The sequence below is a fragment of the Netta rufina genome, assembly GCF_964035555.1.
Source record: "Netta rufina genome assembly, chromosome: 3".
NCBI lineage: Eukaryota > Metazoa > Chordata > Aves > Anseriformes > Anatidae > Netta > Netta rufina.
This window is the reverse complement of record NC_140125.1, coordinates 36,521,313-36,537,739: the sequence shown is the minus strand read 5'-3', so window position 1 is coordinate 36,537,739 and position 16,427 is coordinate 36,521,313. Positions and strand designations below refer to the sequence as shown.

At 36.1% G+C, this 16,427-nt stretch overlaps 1 protein-coding gene across 1 annotated transcript in view; it reads left to right on the top strand.

Annotated features, from left to right (window-relative positions):
• The window catches only part of KIF6 (kinesin family member 6), a gene marked incomplete at both ends in the record, with an annotated part of 172,226 nt that overhangs the window by 119,240 nt on the left and 36,559 nt on the right, over positions 1–16,427 (top strand). The window contains one exon of the mRNA XM_084283351.1: positions 744–799. Coding sequence (XP_084139477.1) covers positions 744–799 — 56 coding nt within the window. The remainder of the gene's footprint in view (positions 1–743; positions 800–16,427) is intronic.

Below are 16,427 nucleotides of genomic sequence, written 5' to 3'. Positions count from 1 at the left end.
GGAAAACACACAAGTTAGTCTGTATCTGTCCCTTATTTACAATGATTACATTCCTCTACCGTGAAATACCCCAAGGGAAACTTCACTTTTCCAGGTTTGTTTTGAGGTCCAGTTACTTGAATACTACAAAGGGACTTTCTAAAGCCTGATTAATTGATTTGGTGGATATTAATTTGATGGAATTAGTTTGGTGGATATAATAAGGGCTAGCTGTAGAAGATCAGAATAATTTACTTTTGTCACACTTTCTTATTTTTCTGTTGAGAGGTTTCTTAGTGACAGGGGTATACGTGTTCACACATCACAGTGATTACCAGCAATGTGTAAGTTACATGCTTAAATTTGAATTTTCCTGGGGAGCAAATGTTCTAATTTTGTTTTTACTTCGGATTTTTTCTCTTTCTATATTTATATAGCTGTATACATTGCAAGTAATTTATCATATTAAAATTAATATCATAGCCTAATATGAGTATTTAAGAGAATCCAATTCTTAGAATTGAAATAACATAATTTTAAAAATTTATAGCTACAAATTTATTTAGTCCGTCTTATAAACCCATTTGTTGCATTCAGAATTGTTTCTTTTAGGCCAGACTATCTTTTTTGATGGAAAATTGTTTCCTACCAGTTCTACTTACAAAACAAAAATTGTCATGAAGAATTTAGTATTTTATTGTGAACAAATAGTTTCACTAGTTGTGCTTTTGAATAATTCTGTATCATTATGCTTGCATTGACAGGTTTGCTGAAGCTAAATGCCTTGGAGAAAAAATAAATGAAGTGAGAAATAAAATAAGTGAGTACATTTCAGCTTCATTTTACATCTATAGCTGATGAAATTGCAGCATTCAGAGGATACAATAAGAGATTTATTTTCTAAAATAAATGAATCAATGGATTATTAATATTTCCAAAGAGATAAATTGTAACTGATGATAGCAGTAATCGTTTTATGTATCTTTTTTTTTTCCCAAATAATATGAAAACATGATTATTCCAAATAATGTGAAGAACAGATCAGTTCTTTATTTGAAATGAGATCTGAAATTTAGCAAAGGGAGAAGTTAAGGTATTAACATTGGATTTCCTGAATTTCACTGCAGGATAAAATGATCCAAAGAACTTTGTTCCAAGTTGTGTCATCAATGTATTAAATTCATATAGCTTTTGATACAATAAGGTTTCATTGTTGAGTTATTCCTCTGCACTTCCTTTATACAGATTAATTAGAATGACTCTGAGGAGTCCTTCAGCTTGGTGGGAGGGTTCTTCATATTTTGTTTTAGGGGCCCGACATCATACGTTTGGCTTCCAGGTTCAAATTATTCAAAGCCAAGTCACCTAGAGATACATTCAACCTGAAGCTGGGTTTTATCCAATCCTTCTACCAGCCCTTGATATGTTCCTAGGTGATTTCTGAGTTCTGTTGATTCCCAATCTGTAACCTCTTTCCTAACAATTGGCTATCCAGGCTCTATGTCAGATGTGAAACAGTTCTGTTATCTATCACTGAAGTCTTTGTCATCTGTATGCTGACATTCAGGTGAACCAAGTCCCTGTAGGCTGACATTCAGGTGAACCAAATCTATTCAAAATCTATTCAAGATTCCAGTTACAGACCATGAGGGACTAATTTTAAAAGTGATTTAGCATCCAGTGTCATCACTACTTGTCTCATAACAGCAGTTGACTGCTGGGAAAGGACAAAAATCTCAAGGCTCTCCTGACGATTGCTATGTACTTTCACCATATTCATGATAATATTCTCCATGGTCATGAAAAGTAGCTACTGCCAGATTCTATTGTCAAGAAACTTCAGGTACATCACAATTTCTGCTCAGAGATGGTACACAGTATGTTTCAAATTAGGTGAACTATGTGGAAAACCTTAGTTATGTTGCCACTGTGTGATAAAACATTGCACAAAGGATGTTTTGAAGGGATCTAGAACCATAGACATCAGGTGCTGAGCCAGCATTCTGAATACTCTGCTGTTTCAACAAGTCATGGCACATTAATAAATCTGCCTTCTCTCAGTAGGCATAATTATCTCCTTCAGGTTAGATAGAACATAGCTCAATACGGACCTTGTGCATGGATGTCCCAAGATTGGCCAGTGTCAGTAAAAGTTCAATATCCGCCTTGCACATACAAGTCTCTCCTGTGTCCATATAATCTCACTTAAATCCTGCCATTGCAGTCACGTGGTCTATCCAGCTTCTCTGCTTTTTTATAATCTCTCAAAGAATTACAAGAAGCTGATTTTGGTGACAGTAATACACTTATGTCCCGAAAACACTAGTCGTCTTGAACTTGGTCTGGGTTCTGTAGCTCTACATGTGACTCCCAAATCCACATTTTCCACAGCTGTAAACTGCACAGGTTGATAGTAAGGGAAAGCTGACACATGTCAGTCAAACTATTTCTTAGCAACATGTGTCAGTTGGCTTATTCCCATCATCAACTTAAAAAAGCAGGTTAAACCTACTGTGGATGACAATGAATGTTATCCACCATGTAACAGGAAGTATCACCAAGGTGAATAATGCCTGTAGCTTTTGGACATCACTGTGCCAAGGTGTGAATGTAAACCATTAGATCAGGATACAACCTTTTCTTTTCCTCTGCTTCCATCTTGAAGTCTGCATTGTGCTGACTTAATTCTGTCTCCTGGATTTACTCATCTATGATAGGAAGCCCAAATGATGTCTTGGCCTAGACTGAGGTAGAACCAAAGTCAGCAGTGGCTGTCAAACTTTTTTCTTTTGCTGATGTTGAAATCCATTTCAAAGCATAAGCATACAAAGTATATTTGCGTAAGTATACAAAATATACACTGAATATACACCAGCAATAAGTAGTCACACAATAACACATCATGCTCATTGCCAGGAGCTGTGATAGCGCTGCTTGGGGATAGGAATTTAGCAGCCACCTTACACACACCTTGTATTTCATTAGTCTCCATTTTTTTTATTTTGGTCTTAAAATGGAAGAATATTCTTTTCATTTAGTTCATACTGTAATCATATTGTATGAATAACAAATTCCATCCAGGACATGCAGATTCCATATGGATATGCTGATCTCCACAGATTATGCAGTACTTTGTGGATGGTTTTTAAATACTGATGTTTGAGGCTTGAGAGTGATCATAACATACAGTCCTTCCTTGAATTCTTTCTGTGTAACGTTATGCTGCATATGAAAATTAGCACTCTGGTTGACCTACACACTGGTTTTTATTCTCCTATTCTTTTCTCCTGTCCAGCATTCTTTTGATCATAGTTGTAAATAAATCTGCCTATTAGCACCTCTCTAAAAATAAAAACTTTACATCAAGAACAACACTTGCTGGCTTACTCAGCTTAACAAATGCGATTACACTGGTTAACATAGTTTAGCATCCTGGAAAAAACTTTAATTTTTCTTGTTCATCATAGTATGCATAACATTTAAGATGCTAAGTAAGGCTATTAAGCTGCCAAATTTTTACTGAAAATGTGGCAGGAAGAATAAGAGCCATCTGCAGCCTGCAACTAGATCTTTCATTTACTTTTATTGTTATTTTGGTTTCCTAAAGCATTCCTGGCTGCCTTGTGCACAATCAAGAACAGATCCCATCAATATCAGTTTCTGTTATTTCTAAGCTACACTTAATAGTACAAAACTATGCACCGCAGAGGTTATAGAGCACATTTCATGCAATCTGATTATATACTGAGATAGTGACAGTAGTTGGCTGTAACTTGTATGTCATAAATATCCTTTCATTCTGACTGGAAATATTAGTGTTTTGCAGTAAAAAGTACACAGAATATTCCAACCACTCCTCAATTACATTAGCATCTCAAAAACACATCAGGATATTAGAGCTGGAAAAAGTAATCTGGAATAAGATTTTCATGGTAGGCTTTTGCTGGTGTTATAGCTTGCATAAAAAGATTAAGAAACACAGATGTAGTCTAGATTACAGTCTAGATGTAAACTGGGTTTAAGAGCAAAGTGACTGTAATGTAAGAAATGAGACATGGTTACCACGTGCCTTTGCTTCTATACCACATATTCCTGGATTCTGCTTCCTTTTATATTAATAGAAGAATGTAGAGATTTTTTAAATTATTTTTATGGAAAATAATATTTATCAGATTTTTCATCGTTCTTACTTTTCACCATTACCTCCTAGAAATAAGAAAGTGCATTTTCTTGTATGATGATTTTTTTCCTCTTCTGATTTCCAAATAAAGGAGCAAATTTCTTTGGTGCAAGCATTGAGGAGCATGTTGGTGGGCGCTTGTTTTTCAGTGTCAGTATACTGCATAAATACACTATCAAAAGGCAGAGAAATTAAGACTGGATTTGGGCTACGTAGATGTGTCTGGATCAGCTTGAGTGAACTATTCCGAACTGTTTACATATGACTAGGGAATGTAACCAAGGAGTAAACTTTAAATTGCAAATACAGAGTCATCAAAATCAAATCAACCTAAGTAAAACTGGAAAGAAATAACTGAGAGGTCAGGGAACTAATTGGAACTCTATAACCAACATAGGAGAAGTAGTTGACAGTGAGCCAGTACTGACATGCAAATAAACTTTTGTCTTTCTAGTCTAATATTAAAAACTCTAAAATGTATGTTTCACTGGGTAAGAAAGGAGAAATATATATATTTTTTTCTCATTAAAAAACATGCTGTGTCACTGCAAATATTTTTGTGTTGTATCATTCCCAGAGAGTTAGGGGCTTTAACAAGAGATGTAGATCCTTTAAAGTATTACTTAAAAAGTCTTAGTTAAAAAAAAAAAAAATGCTGAAGCCAAGAATTTGATTTCAGAATAGTAAAGGTATAGAATCTCCTCTTGGAAAAATTGAGGTATTGTGCCTAGCATGTTGTGATGGGTCAGCCTTGTGTGGCTGTCAAGCACCCATCAAATCACTTTCTCACTCCTCTTCCTCAGCAGAACAGGGGGAGAAAATAAGAAAATGTTCATGGGCCAACATAAAGGCGGAGAGATCACTCACCAATTGCTATCACAGGCAAAACAGGCTCAACTCCGGAAAAAAAATATTTATTCCCAATTAAAATAGACTGGAATGATGAGAAGCAACGACAAAAATCTAAAACACCTTCCCCCATCCCCTTCCCCATCCCCTTTTTTCTAGGTCTTTCATTCAGACCTTCATTCTCAATGTCTCTGCCTTCTCCCCTGGCAAGTGACACATGGGGAATGTGGATTGGAGGTCCATAAACATTCCTCTCTGCCACTTCCTCCTCACACCTTTTGCCTAATCCAACATAGACTCTCGATAACCTGCAGTTCTTTCAGGACATACCCACCTGCTCCAGCATGGAATCTTCCAGAGGCTGCAGGGAAATACTCCACTCTTGTCTTCTCCATGGGTTGCAGGGAAATCTCTGCTCCATCGCCTGGATCACCTGATCTAAATAACTTTGAAGCTGTTTGCTGGAAATGCTACCTCTCTCCCAGGCACTCTAAATACCAATTAATAACAATGCTCTGCCTTTCTTGTGATCAGCACAGGTACAGATATAGCCCTTCACTATATAGGCAAAGCTGAGTTATAGAACTTGGTGTCTACTTAGCCTGACAGAGCTTAATTTTGTTAATTCTGGACATCTTACCTAGCCTGTCAATTCCTTTGAAGTCTACGTAGGGGGCTGGGCTAAAATGAATCGGTCTATTATGATTTCTTTCTTGATTTTGTGATACTTCATGAGGTATTTATGAAACAAGAAAGTTGCTATATAGTTAAGGTATTGAAGGCTGCTATTCAATATAAACAGAGCAGTGTCTTCCAGAAGGGCTAAATCTTTATCTAAGAAAGCCTGAAGAGAAGCTGGACAGTTACAGACCCTTCATATAAGGCAGATTAACCTGAGGGACACAATGTGGGCCATACCAAGGCTGCAGAGTCAAGTTATCTCTGTCAATCTTTGCTGTCTAAGCCTGCATGCCATCCACCCCACTGCACTGCTAGATGTACTCGTCCTGTGCACATCAGTGAAATATTAAAGGCTTCTCACTGTCTGGGAAAGGCTAGTCCTTGCTGGTTTGCTGTAAAGAAACCTTCCTAAACTGCTGGGACATCTAGTCATATATCTTTTGGCTCTGGTTGTTTGTTTTGCCTACTCAGTCATAGTCAAGGAAAAGTTTGGAAGAGCTTTTCCAGGTTGTGGTACCTCTTTTGAGATCTGTTGGTGAGGAATTGAGATGATGTCACCTTTCTTTGGAAAGCAAGGGTAGTAATTCTTAGTCTATGTTTTATACTGACAGCAAAGAAAGTGTTTTAACACTTGCTACCATGGTCAGATTCAGTGCATACATATTTATCCTTCTGCAGCAAGATGACCAGCATAGTAGAACGGATTTCTGCTGTCATGATGACCAGTTTGACTAGCAGGAGGGCAATGATCTTCATGAATCTAAAGAGTTTACAGTGATCAGCATCCAGTGTGTGGACAAGTCTGGAAGCAACTAGCTGTTGCAGTCTGGAAGGTGGATAAAGCAGACATCAACAGTCTGCCAATAATCCAGTTTGAGCTCTTGGTGTTGTGGTATCACAGATTTATGAGGTGATTCAGTTAAGTGTGAGGAACATAACTGATATGATTGATGTCATTAGATGTTTTTTTCAGAGAGTAGGTTTTCTAAACTCCTCAGGGTGTCAATGTGCAAAATGTGATGGCCAAAAAATGCATGTATGGGACAATACTTGCAAAGAAAGTGACGTGGAAATATAGCATCTCTCTTGTCAGGGTTAATAGTTTTATTTCTAGGACATGGTTATCAGCAAAGTGTTTTTATACCATTACCAAAAGCATTGTGTGAAAATTCTGACAGGAAGGAGAAAAAGTCGACATCTAAACAAATTGCAAATCATTAAATAACAACAGAAAGCCCTAAGTGCTACTATATGGATCATAGAGCAAGAAAGAGTTGGAGACATTAAAAGTACTGTTTTCTGTGTATGTTAAAACAATGCGTTCATTCAGAATTTAGTGACTACAAATGTTTCTCATGCACAAAAATGTGCCACATATTAGAAGCATTTAAGATTAGTAAACATTTCCAGTTCATCCCTGTAAATGTCTGTTTTGGAGTACTTACACCACTAGTAAGGTTAATTTTTTCCTAAGGAAAAAAAGTGTACTAAATGGTATTTAATGCCCAAAGGAAGCAGCTGTTGTTTTTAGTCTGTCCAGAAATAAGCTAATGTTATAATTGAAGCTGAGAGAGAAAGGGCAAAGTCATGTGGGAGTAATAACTCTGTGAGGAAACAGGCACTCTTGGAATGAGAAAGGGTAGGTGGGTGGATTATGTGCACATGATGTTGATGATGCAGCTATACCCACAGGAATGCTGCACTGCTCTGCCTCATTTCAACCTTGGGTTTTAGTGCACAGGATTGTAGGATACCTAAACCAATGACAGTCTTTAATGAGGGCATGTCCTTGTATTGCAAAGCAATATTATTGAATGGTCTTCAACTAATTTTCTTGCAAATATTCAAAAAATTGTCCTTTTACATCACAGTTCATTGAGAGCTTCTCTGAAATAGTAAGAAATGAGGAAGATTGAGGACAAGGTGTAACAGTGCTCAAGGACAATATTGATCCCAACTCACTGTCTTATAGCTTGCACTATTATTTCTGTGAATTCAAAGTAAATGTAAAACCTAACTGGAACCTAAATAATGTAAAACCTGCATTTATAAACACCTTTTTTCTATACATGCAAGACTGTAAGTATGTATACATACTATGGAAGACAAAAAATGCTCACTCGTGACAACAGCAGAGATTTAGTGTATATGACAAAGAAACTTTATTTAAATTTAATTCAACATTTATTTTAATTTTATTTTAAAATGAGAAGTCAGGTTGTAGAGTTGAGAATTAAAATGATGGTATAAAAGTAGCCCACTTCTGGCAAGGTTTTAATTTGAAGATTTATAATCTCTGATTACAGCTGCTACTCCTGCTTCATAATTTTTGTATTGCAGTATGTAATGTTTTCTGTCTGAAAACTTCTGGGTAGCAGCATTATTCTGAATTAGAGATGGACAGCAATGTACCTAACACTTGGTGTTGGTTTAGTAAAATAGTTCTTCCTCATACAGCCACAATTTCCTTACTTTGATCATCTACTATTTTCTCTTTCTTCTTCCATAGCCTGTTTCTTGCTGTCACTTTTTATATACACATAAATACACCTTTTCTAAAGAAAAATTAAGGACAGGTATACTCACATGATTTTAACAGTCTGCATATTGTTAAAAAATTTGGCTCTTTTTTTCTATATGGCACATGAAACAGATGAAAAAAAAAAATCCACTATTTTTAGTGGCAATAGCAGCAAGCAGTAAGGGTATTAATAATTTATGTGAAGAGCAATTAGGTACAAAAATACAAAAAAATGACAAAACACAGTAATGGAAATATAGTTGCACAGCTATATTGCTAGCCATTGCAAACATTTTAGTTTTTGATATCTTCCTCTGTAAATAAATGCTTCATTGATTAACAACTCTACTTCCACATACTTGGCACATTTTAATAATTGATGAAATTTTAATACATGTCATAGCACAAATGAAAGACAGTAATGACGGTAGTCTCATCTTACTGCCTGCAAGAAATTCTCTTTTAAGAAATTATTTTCTTATGGTCATTCTTCATCCCCGTGGAGATAAGCAAAATGGATCTACTTCTAATTGCAAAACAAGAATATTTTATGTAAGGTTTTTCTTTAATCTTACACTGCTTTATGAAGGGAACTGATAACCACTTTTTGCAGAGATAAAAATTGAAAAAAGATAAAGTGATGTTTTCAGGTAGAGATGGTCAGAGAGCACTCTGTGGTCTATGTTGTATATCTTCAGTGTTTAGCTTCACAATCAGGAATGAATTACTTACTTTGAGAAAGGAGAACAATTACTGAAGAACTCTAATCCCAAGGATGACTGTAGGAATGTAATGCATATTTTAGTCTATGATTATATGGATTGAAAGAGTTGAGAGAAGTCATGCACGAACAAAACAGCGTTTTTTAAGATATAATTCCTTCATTGACAAAAAATCCGTTCTTTACATGGAACCTAAATTAAATGAATATGTTGCTATGATTTGCTATATGAAAAGAAACTTCATCAAAATCAACATGTTGCTTTCTTAAAGTCTATAATATAAGTGGTATTATCTATTAATTTCGTATTAATGTAAATGTTTTGAGTCAGGACAATAGGTCACTGGACATTGTATCAGCTATGAATGAAATGAGGCTAAAATAAGGGAGAAATTACTGTGCTTTGAAATGCTTTCCATTCTTCAGCGTAACTATTTGAAATACTTATTCGTTTATAGAAATGAACATTGAGACTTCAGAACTGCTGATTAGTATAATTCACTGTTCTGGTTTAATTCCAGAACGTATCAAGTACTTACACAGTCTTACATCAGTTGTATATATATTCAGTGAGTTCTACTGGAAATGACTAGTGCAGAGGTAAAATAGTAGGAGTGGTTTTAACAAAAGACTAAAAAATTGCACAGAAAAAAAAAAAAAAAAAGAAAAGGTTACATTCCACAGGCAAATCTGATTCCAATGAGATGCAAACAGCTCATAAATAAATGAATTCACTATGAATAGATATTTAATGAATAGATAACACAATAATATCATTCCACAGTGTTTTATTCTTCAGATAGCTTAGTATGAATTGCTGTTCTTAGGACAGACCTTTAAAGTCTACAGAAATTGAAATCTTGAAATCTTCATTCAAGAAAAACTCTAGCTGAGGGCAGTTTTAGTTCTACTTGTGTAAGGATTGAAAAGAAGATTCTGAAAATATTTCCATGTTTGACTTTATCGTTTTCATTTCAGTTGATAAAGGACAACAAGCATTAGATATGACAGTAATTTAAAGAGTCAAATTAAATTGCTCATATTATGAAATATGTTCCAATATAGTCCACCTTTGAGATCTCCAAAGCTGCCTCCTTGAATCGCACTCACAATTTCACCAAGCTTTATACAACTGAGGCTGCTCATCCTTCTGCTGGTTTTGAGAGCAATCTATCATTGTGCACTCAACCAGCCATTTTGGGACTGCCCTCTTTTTAAAAGGTGCAGTGAGGACTACTACTGTGAACAATGAATATTACTATTCATTGTGAACTACAAACATCCAAAGGAAAAAAAGTTGTTGGTTGTTCTTTAAGACATGCTCATATATACAGTCAGAATTTGTCCTCCTATTTTTCTTGCCAAAGTTTCTGAGAGATTTTCAGGTATTCTGAGACTGACAGGGAAACAAAGACTGTATGTGTGCTGCACAAGTTGGCTGAGGCAAGATGTGCAACCATATGAACGTAGACTGTACTTTGTAAGAAAAAGCAGTCATACATAGATAGCCATTCTTTCTGGTTCTAATTGTCTTTGTTTCTTTTGTTTATCCTTTCATTCTGTTTCTTATGAAGAAAATCTGTCCTCCTGCTCTGCAATAGAGGTATAATAATCCAACTTCGGTGGGAAGAATAGGCCAATTTTATGGTATGTTTTTAATTGATGTCCTTGACCTCCATGATGTTTATCAAAAGCATCTGTCATGCTGAATAATTTAAAAGAATGGTTAAGTAGTGAGGCTATTTGCAGGGGATACTCAGCAATTAGGAGAAGTTAGTCTGAGATTTTTTGATGATGCCTAAGAGACAGGTTGGTTGTGACCACGTTTTTTAAGAGGAGCAAAGAAGAAGCTGTTTCATATATTTTTTTATTATTTTTTTTAGAGAGAGAGAAAATATTATAAGCTATATTATAGTACAGAGTATGTGGTCTAAACATGGTTCTATTTAGCAAATTTCTAACACTTAGTGGCTTGTCCAAACACAAGGAGTCTCTGTGGATTGGAAGTGATTTTGCATTTGATAAAAGGTGTGGCTCTTTAGGTATCAATCAATGTGTAAAAATGTATATGTCAGGAGGTATTGCAGCAAAAGAGAAGGATAAATTATTTTAAATAATAAAATCTTTCCTGACATCTTAATTCTTCAGAATTAGCTCAGCTGGTATTCAGGAATGATACAACAGGAATAGAGTGGTTTTTTCCAGTACTTTTCCTTATTTTACCACCAATTTCACCCTACAGAAGTATTGTGTAGTGCCTTTAAATATTACACAGAGTTCTGTGTCACTAGACAAAAACTTGCATGAACAGTAAGAGAATTTGCCATTTATCTTGTTCTTTGATTACAGTCCATTCTTGATATGGAGAAGCTCCCTGGGACCCGAGGGAATTCAATGCTTGGTACTTGAAAGCTAAGGGTCCCAGATGTTCTTCAGACATAAATCTGAGCAGCACAGTGAATCTGAAATGCTCAGAATGTGTTGGGCATGTGCAACTGGGCACTCATGCAGCAAACACAATGTAACCCATCCAGCACCACCTGTAGGTGTCAAACTGACTGTATATGCCCAGCTGGCTCCTACAAAGTCTGCTCAGTGTCATGCTGCATGTGTGATGGTTATGTGTCCAGGATTTCTGGCTGCCTGGCAGCTGCTACCCCAGCTGGACTGCCGAGTACCTGAGAAATTCTGGACAAACAGCCAAATCAGTGATCTAGAACAAGCCAAAACAGTAGCTCATCATAAGAAGTGGTAGATGTGACAAGTACACTTCAGTGGAGAATGGAAGCTCTCTGAAAAGGGAGATTTCCTGCTTACTGCTTCTACACTTCTCTTCGAGCAATGGGATGGATATACACAAAAAAATAAAGCCTCAGTACATTTAGTCACCATGGATTTCTTCTCTCTTGGGAAGCTGTCTACATGTTGCAGATGTCCTCTGCTGCTTAACAGAGAGAGAGTCAGTCTTGCTCTCAGGACACAGCAATTTCTGTCAGAAAAAGTAACGCAAGTAGTGTTTCTACCATACTTAATCTGGAGTGTCCAGCTATGCTATAAACTGCAGAGGGATGTCCCTTCTGTCTAACATAACGAAGCATGTTAGCTCTTCAAAACCTGCAGCCATCTGTGAGAAAAACAAAGGAGAAAACAGGCCACAGGGACAAACAGTCCCCCAGCTGTAATTTCCCAGCTGGGATGTTATTCAATGTGGCTCAGTGCCTAGAAGCCTCAGCCTGTTTCTGATCTCCAGGTCAGTTTCAAAGTAGTTTTGTAATAAACCAGGCATGTTTATGTGTCCACCAAAAATAGCAGTAGCTGTTAAAGCTGAAGCCATTGGGCATGGTTGACACAGTCTTCAGATTCTTTCTCCTTAATTTCTTGGCCCAATTGTTTTGCAACATAATGCTGAAAAAACATAATTCCTATGTGTGTTTGTTTTGGATAAATATCTGATCATCTTGCCATTATGACTGTATTTTGGAATCTATTTTTTAAATGTTACGTTTTGGTTTTTGGAAATGTGGAATTAAAAATACTGAAAGACAGCTGAGTTTCTGCAGATTTTATTTCTTAACCACCTTGTCACCATCTGCAGTTTTTTCTTTGTTAGAAATGTGATTTACTTTGCTTTACAGGATGCTACTTCTTATTTTTCCATTTGGTTACAAATCCTTCCATTTAAATTTATTTCCTTCTTTCCATAATGAAGTATAACTTAGTTTTGCCCCAATTCCACTAAGGTTCTTTTTCTGCTGATGTTCAGCTCATGTCAGGCATGATTTCTGTGTCTCAGTTCAGTCAGTAACCTGTAGAGCACAAAAATCCTGTGATCTCTCTCAGCATCTTTCATGTATCTCCTTTCTCAAGGTGCCATGCAGGTAGAATAGGTGTCATGAATTTCCCATAAGCCTGGCAGGTAGCTACAAAATGGTAGCTGGTTACTATCTTGGGCAGACTTAGAGCTGTGATGAAATTCCCCATAATCTATTTTCTTGTTCTAGGAGCAGCCAGTTGGCTCATAATATAAAGTGGTGGGTGACAGGAGTATATTTTTCTTTCTCATTAGTTAAAGGTTCATGTTAATACTTTTTTGTTGTTGTTCTTTCAGTGTTTGTAGTGAATCAGAGTAATCAATGTACTTGTATTTTTGATTTATGTGAGAGTTTGTGCCTAGAATCTGAAGAGAAATCACTGGAAGGTAGCATAGGAGCTGGGCTCACATTGTGTTGGAGTAGTGAGGTTACATTTGGTTAGTGTAATTCTTAAAACCAACAATTAAGGAATAAACAATTAAAGTAATACCTTTAGCTGCATGACAGTCCCCAGAAAACTGATAGTAAGATGAGCAAACAAGGAGGGAAACCAGACAAGAATATGAAGTCCATTATCATAGCCTGTGAAGTAATAGTTTGCCTTTCTGTAACCAGGCGAGACAATCCATCTTTGTCATACTTACTGTACACAATGTAAATGTTTCTAATATACTAATATTAGAAATAAAATTCAGTCTAATATAAAAAAATAAAATTCAGTCTAATTCTTGTCTCACTTCAGGAGCACCTGGAGTGACAGCAGCTGTACCAGAGCTGTCTGTGCTGCCGCTGCTCCAGCGCCAGGTCATGCACGGGTAGTTGTAGGAGAAGACAGAAGGAACAATGTTATTGCTATCCGTCTGTCAGTCCTTTGTTAGTGCAGGATTTGTCTCCCCTGATCTCCTCGATCTGAGGCTGAAAAGGGAATTAAGGAGCCCTAGCAGCCTTCTGTCAGCCTTGCTTCTTTTTCTGCTTATCCCTGTAAGAAGAGGATAGAGGATACCATCTGCAGTAATGCAAAATTGTCCTTGCAGCAGCGCTTAGGAAATTTTTAAAATGAAATTGTTTTGGAAGGTACAAATCTTCTGGCTTCAGGGGGTAATACATATGTTCATGCCAATGCAAAATATTGTCCATTGTTTCAGTGTAGCTTACATATGTTTATTTTTACTTTCAAACAATAGGCAATGCCCCTGGGTGACAGTGCATAGGCTGAATGAGTCCTTAGAACGAGAAAACATGATTTGTTAAATGACTTATTCAGAAAATACCAAACTGAATGAATTCATTTGAACAGTTCTATTATGCTCCCCTGATGTGCTATTCTTTAAACAGAGGAACCTTATTAGTGTAACAGTCACTCCAGGCCTAAGATGCTAATGTTTTCTTTGGAACTATGTTGGAATCTACATATGTAGGAAACATTTTCATTTTCTAATTATTACAAATGATGTTCTGTTCTTTAGAAATAGAAGTATTTTCTGGGGAAAAAGTTATGCTCAGGAAGAACCTAAGTAAACACTTTTTACTTAGGGTTTTCTCTAGAATAACTAAAACCAAATGGACCGAGCTCATTGGATTCAATTAAGTTATGAACTGCCGTGACTATATACTTGGAAAAGTACCTCTCAGTAACAGATTTTCTGCTTGTAGTCTGTCTACAGACTGAAAATAGTATTGCTGGATTGCTGTGCTCCAGTTTGCTACTTTATTAGGCTAGTAAGTTCTGATGCTGTCAATTTGTTAAATTTCCTCTTTAAAAGAGAAAATATTAGATATTTATCACTATATTATAATTTTTAAAATATTCCAACATTCTTTTGTACACAAAGTTTCCCTTAATAGTGTCTTTATTTAGTACTGGGTATTCGGAAAAGTTGGGAATGAGGAATCAGTCCCTCAAACTCTGGATATGGTAGACCCACTATCTCATTCAGAGTTACACTGTCGAAGAATGAGAATAAGAAGCTCTCTCCTTCATGAGCACTGAAATAGAAAATTGTGTTTCATAGGATCCTGTGATTCATTTACACATCTGGCCAGCATTGATGAATATTTGCAATATATGCATATGTACTTACATGCACCAAAATACAATAGCTGTTTTTTCCGAATCAACCTACTTCTTAAATCATGTAGAACTATTGATATCTCCACAGCTGGTTGTGAATGTTGCAGAAGGAGTGCAATCAACACTGAACAGTTGTATTATGAAAATGTTCTCATATGCTTTTCTTAAAGCTGAAGGAAGACTTCTGTTCAGAGCTGATGATATCATTCTACAAGTTATATACAATCAGGATGCATTTTACATTGCTGAACAGTTAAAGAAGCAGGGTTAGGCTCACCCAAACCACTAAATATATAAAATATCTTTACAGAGAGCTATTCCAGGTTTACCTGGGATGTTAATATGCTTCTAATACGCACCCACACCTCCCACCCAAAACAAACAAACAAACAAACAAAAATGTTCAAGAGGTTGGTATATTTATCACAATAAATAAGCATTAAAATTTGTCACACGCCCATTTCTATTCTGATCTTGTCTCCATGCTCTAAGACCTGCTACTTATTTTTAAGCATCTTAAATTTGGCCATTTGGGGGAAATTAAAATAAAATTATAATAAAGTTAAAATAAAATTAAAATAAAATTAAATAAAATAAAATAATAAAAAAGCCCTGTATACAAAGCTGTTCCTCTGACTTTATTTTCCTCGTTCTTTATCTTCACATTAATTTCTCAGAAATAATCAAGAGATAACTTGTACTTAGTCATATAGATGAGCATCCAAAGCACTAATTCACAGATTATGATTTCTTATCCATATGGCATTGCTTTTCAGTCATGCTTTTGGGGCCAGCTTAATATTTAATTCATGAACAAACAGACGTGATAAACAACAGAGAAACAGCTTCCAGATGTGCATCGTTTCTGACTCCTTTCCAGCATAAAAAAAAAAAAAATAGATACACAAAGTATTTCTTAGCTTTGGACAACATGGAAGAAAAAACCTCTGGCATTCAAGGTATAGCTTAAACGAAATTCGAACATCTGGATTCAGGAGAGCTATCTAGAAAATAAAAAAGATTCTCATCCACTTTTATTCATGAAATACAGCAAAATTCCTTTGCTAGTGCATAGAGAAGTACTGCTATACTGACTGAACTGACTGTCCAGGTGCCTATCTCCTATCCATTGAGAATCCAGAAATTACATGTTCTGCTGCTGAAGTCTCCTGAAGAGTATTTTTTGATAAACATCCATGTTTGGCTAAAAATGCTTGGCAGCATTGAGTTCAACTTAAAAATATATATATTATAAAAAAAAAAAAAAAAAAAAGATGAGTAGTGACAGCCAACTTTGGGATGATAGTATAAAGTTCTGAGCATTTGTTTCTAAACTCAGAATGCATCCAGGCTCTCAATTCCCGTTTCAAAGAGATGTGGAACTGCATTCCAGAGCACTTAGTGTGTTCTGTTGGTTAGCCTAGATATCCCAGTATTGTATATGCAAACTGTTATGAATTTGTGTGCACTTCCCATAGTGCTTCCTGTGCCTTTGGGCAAATGGGTCTGTAGCATTCCCCCCATTTAGATTAAAGGGACTTGGAGATCACCGCAACAATACAGGCCTACAGAGCCTATGACAATCTGTACTTAAAGGAAGGGAAAGGTCCAAA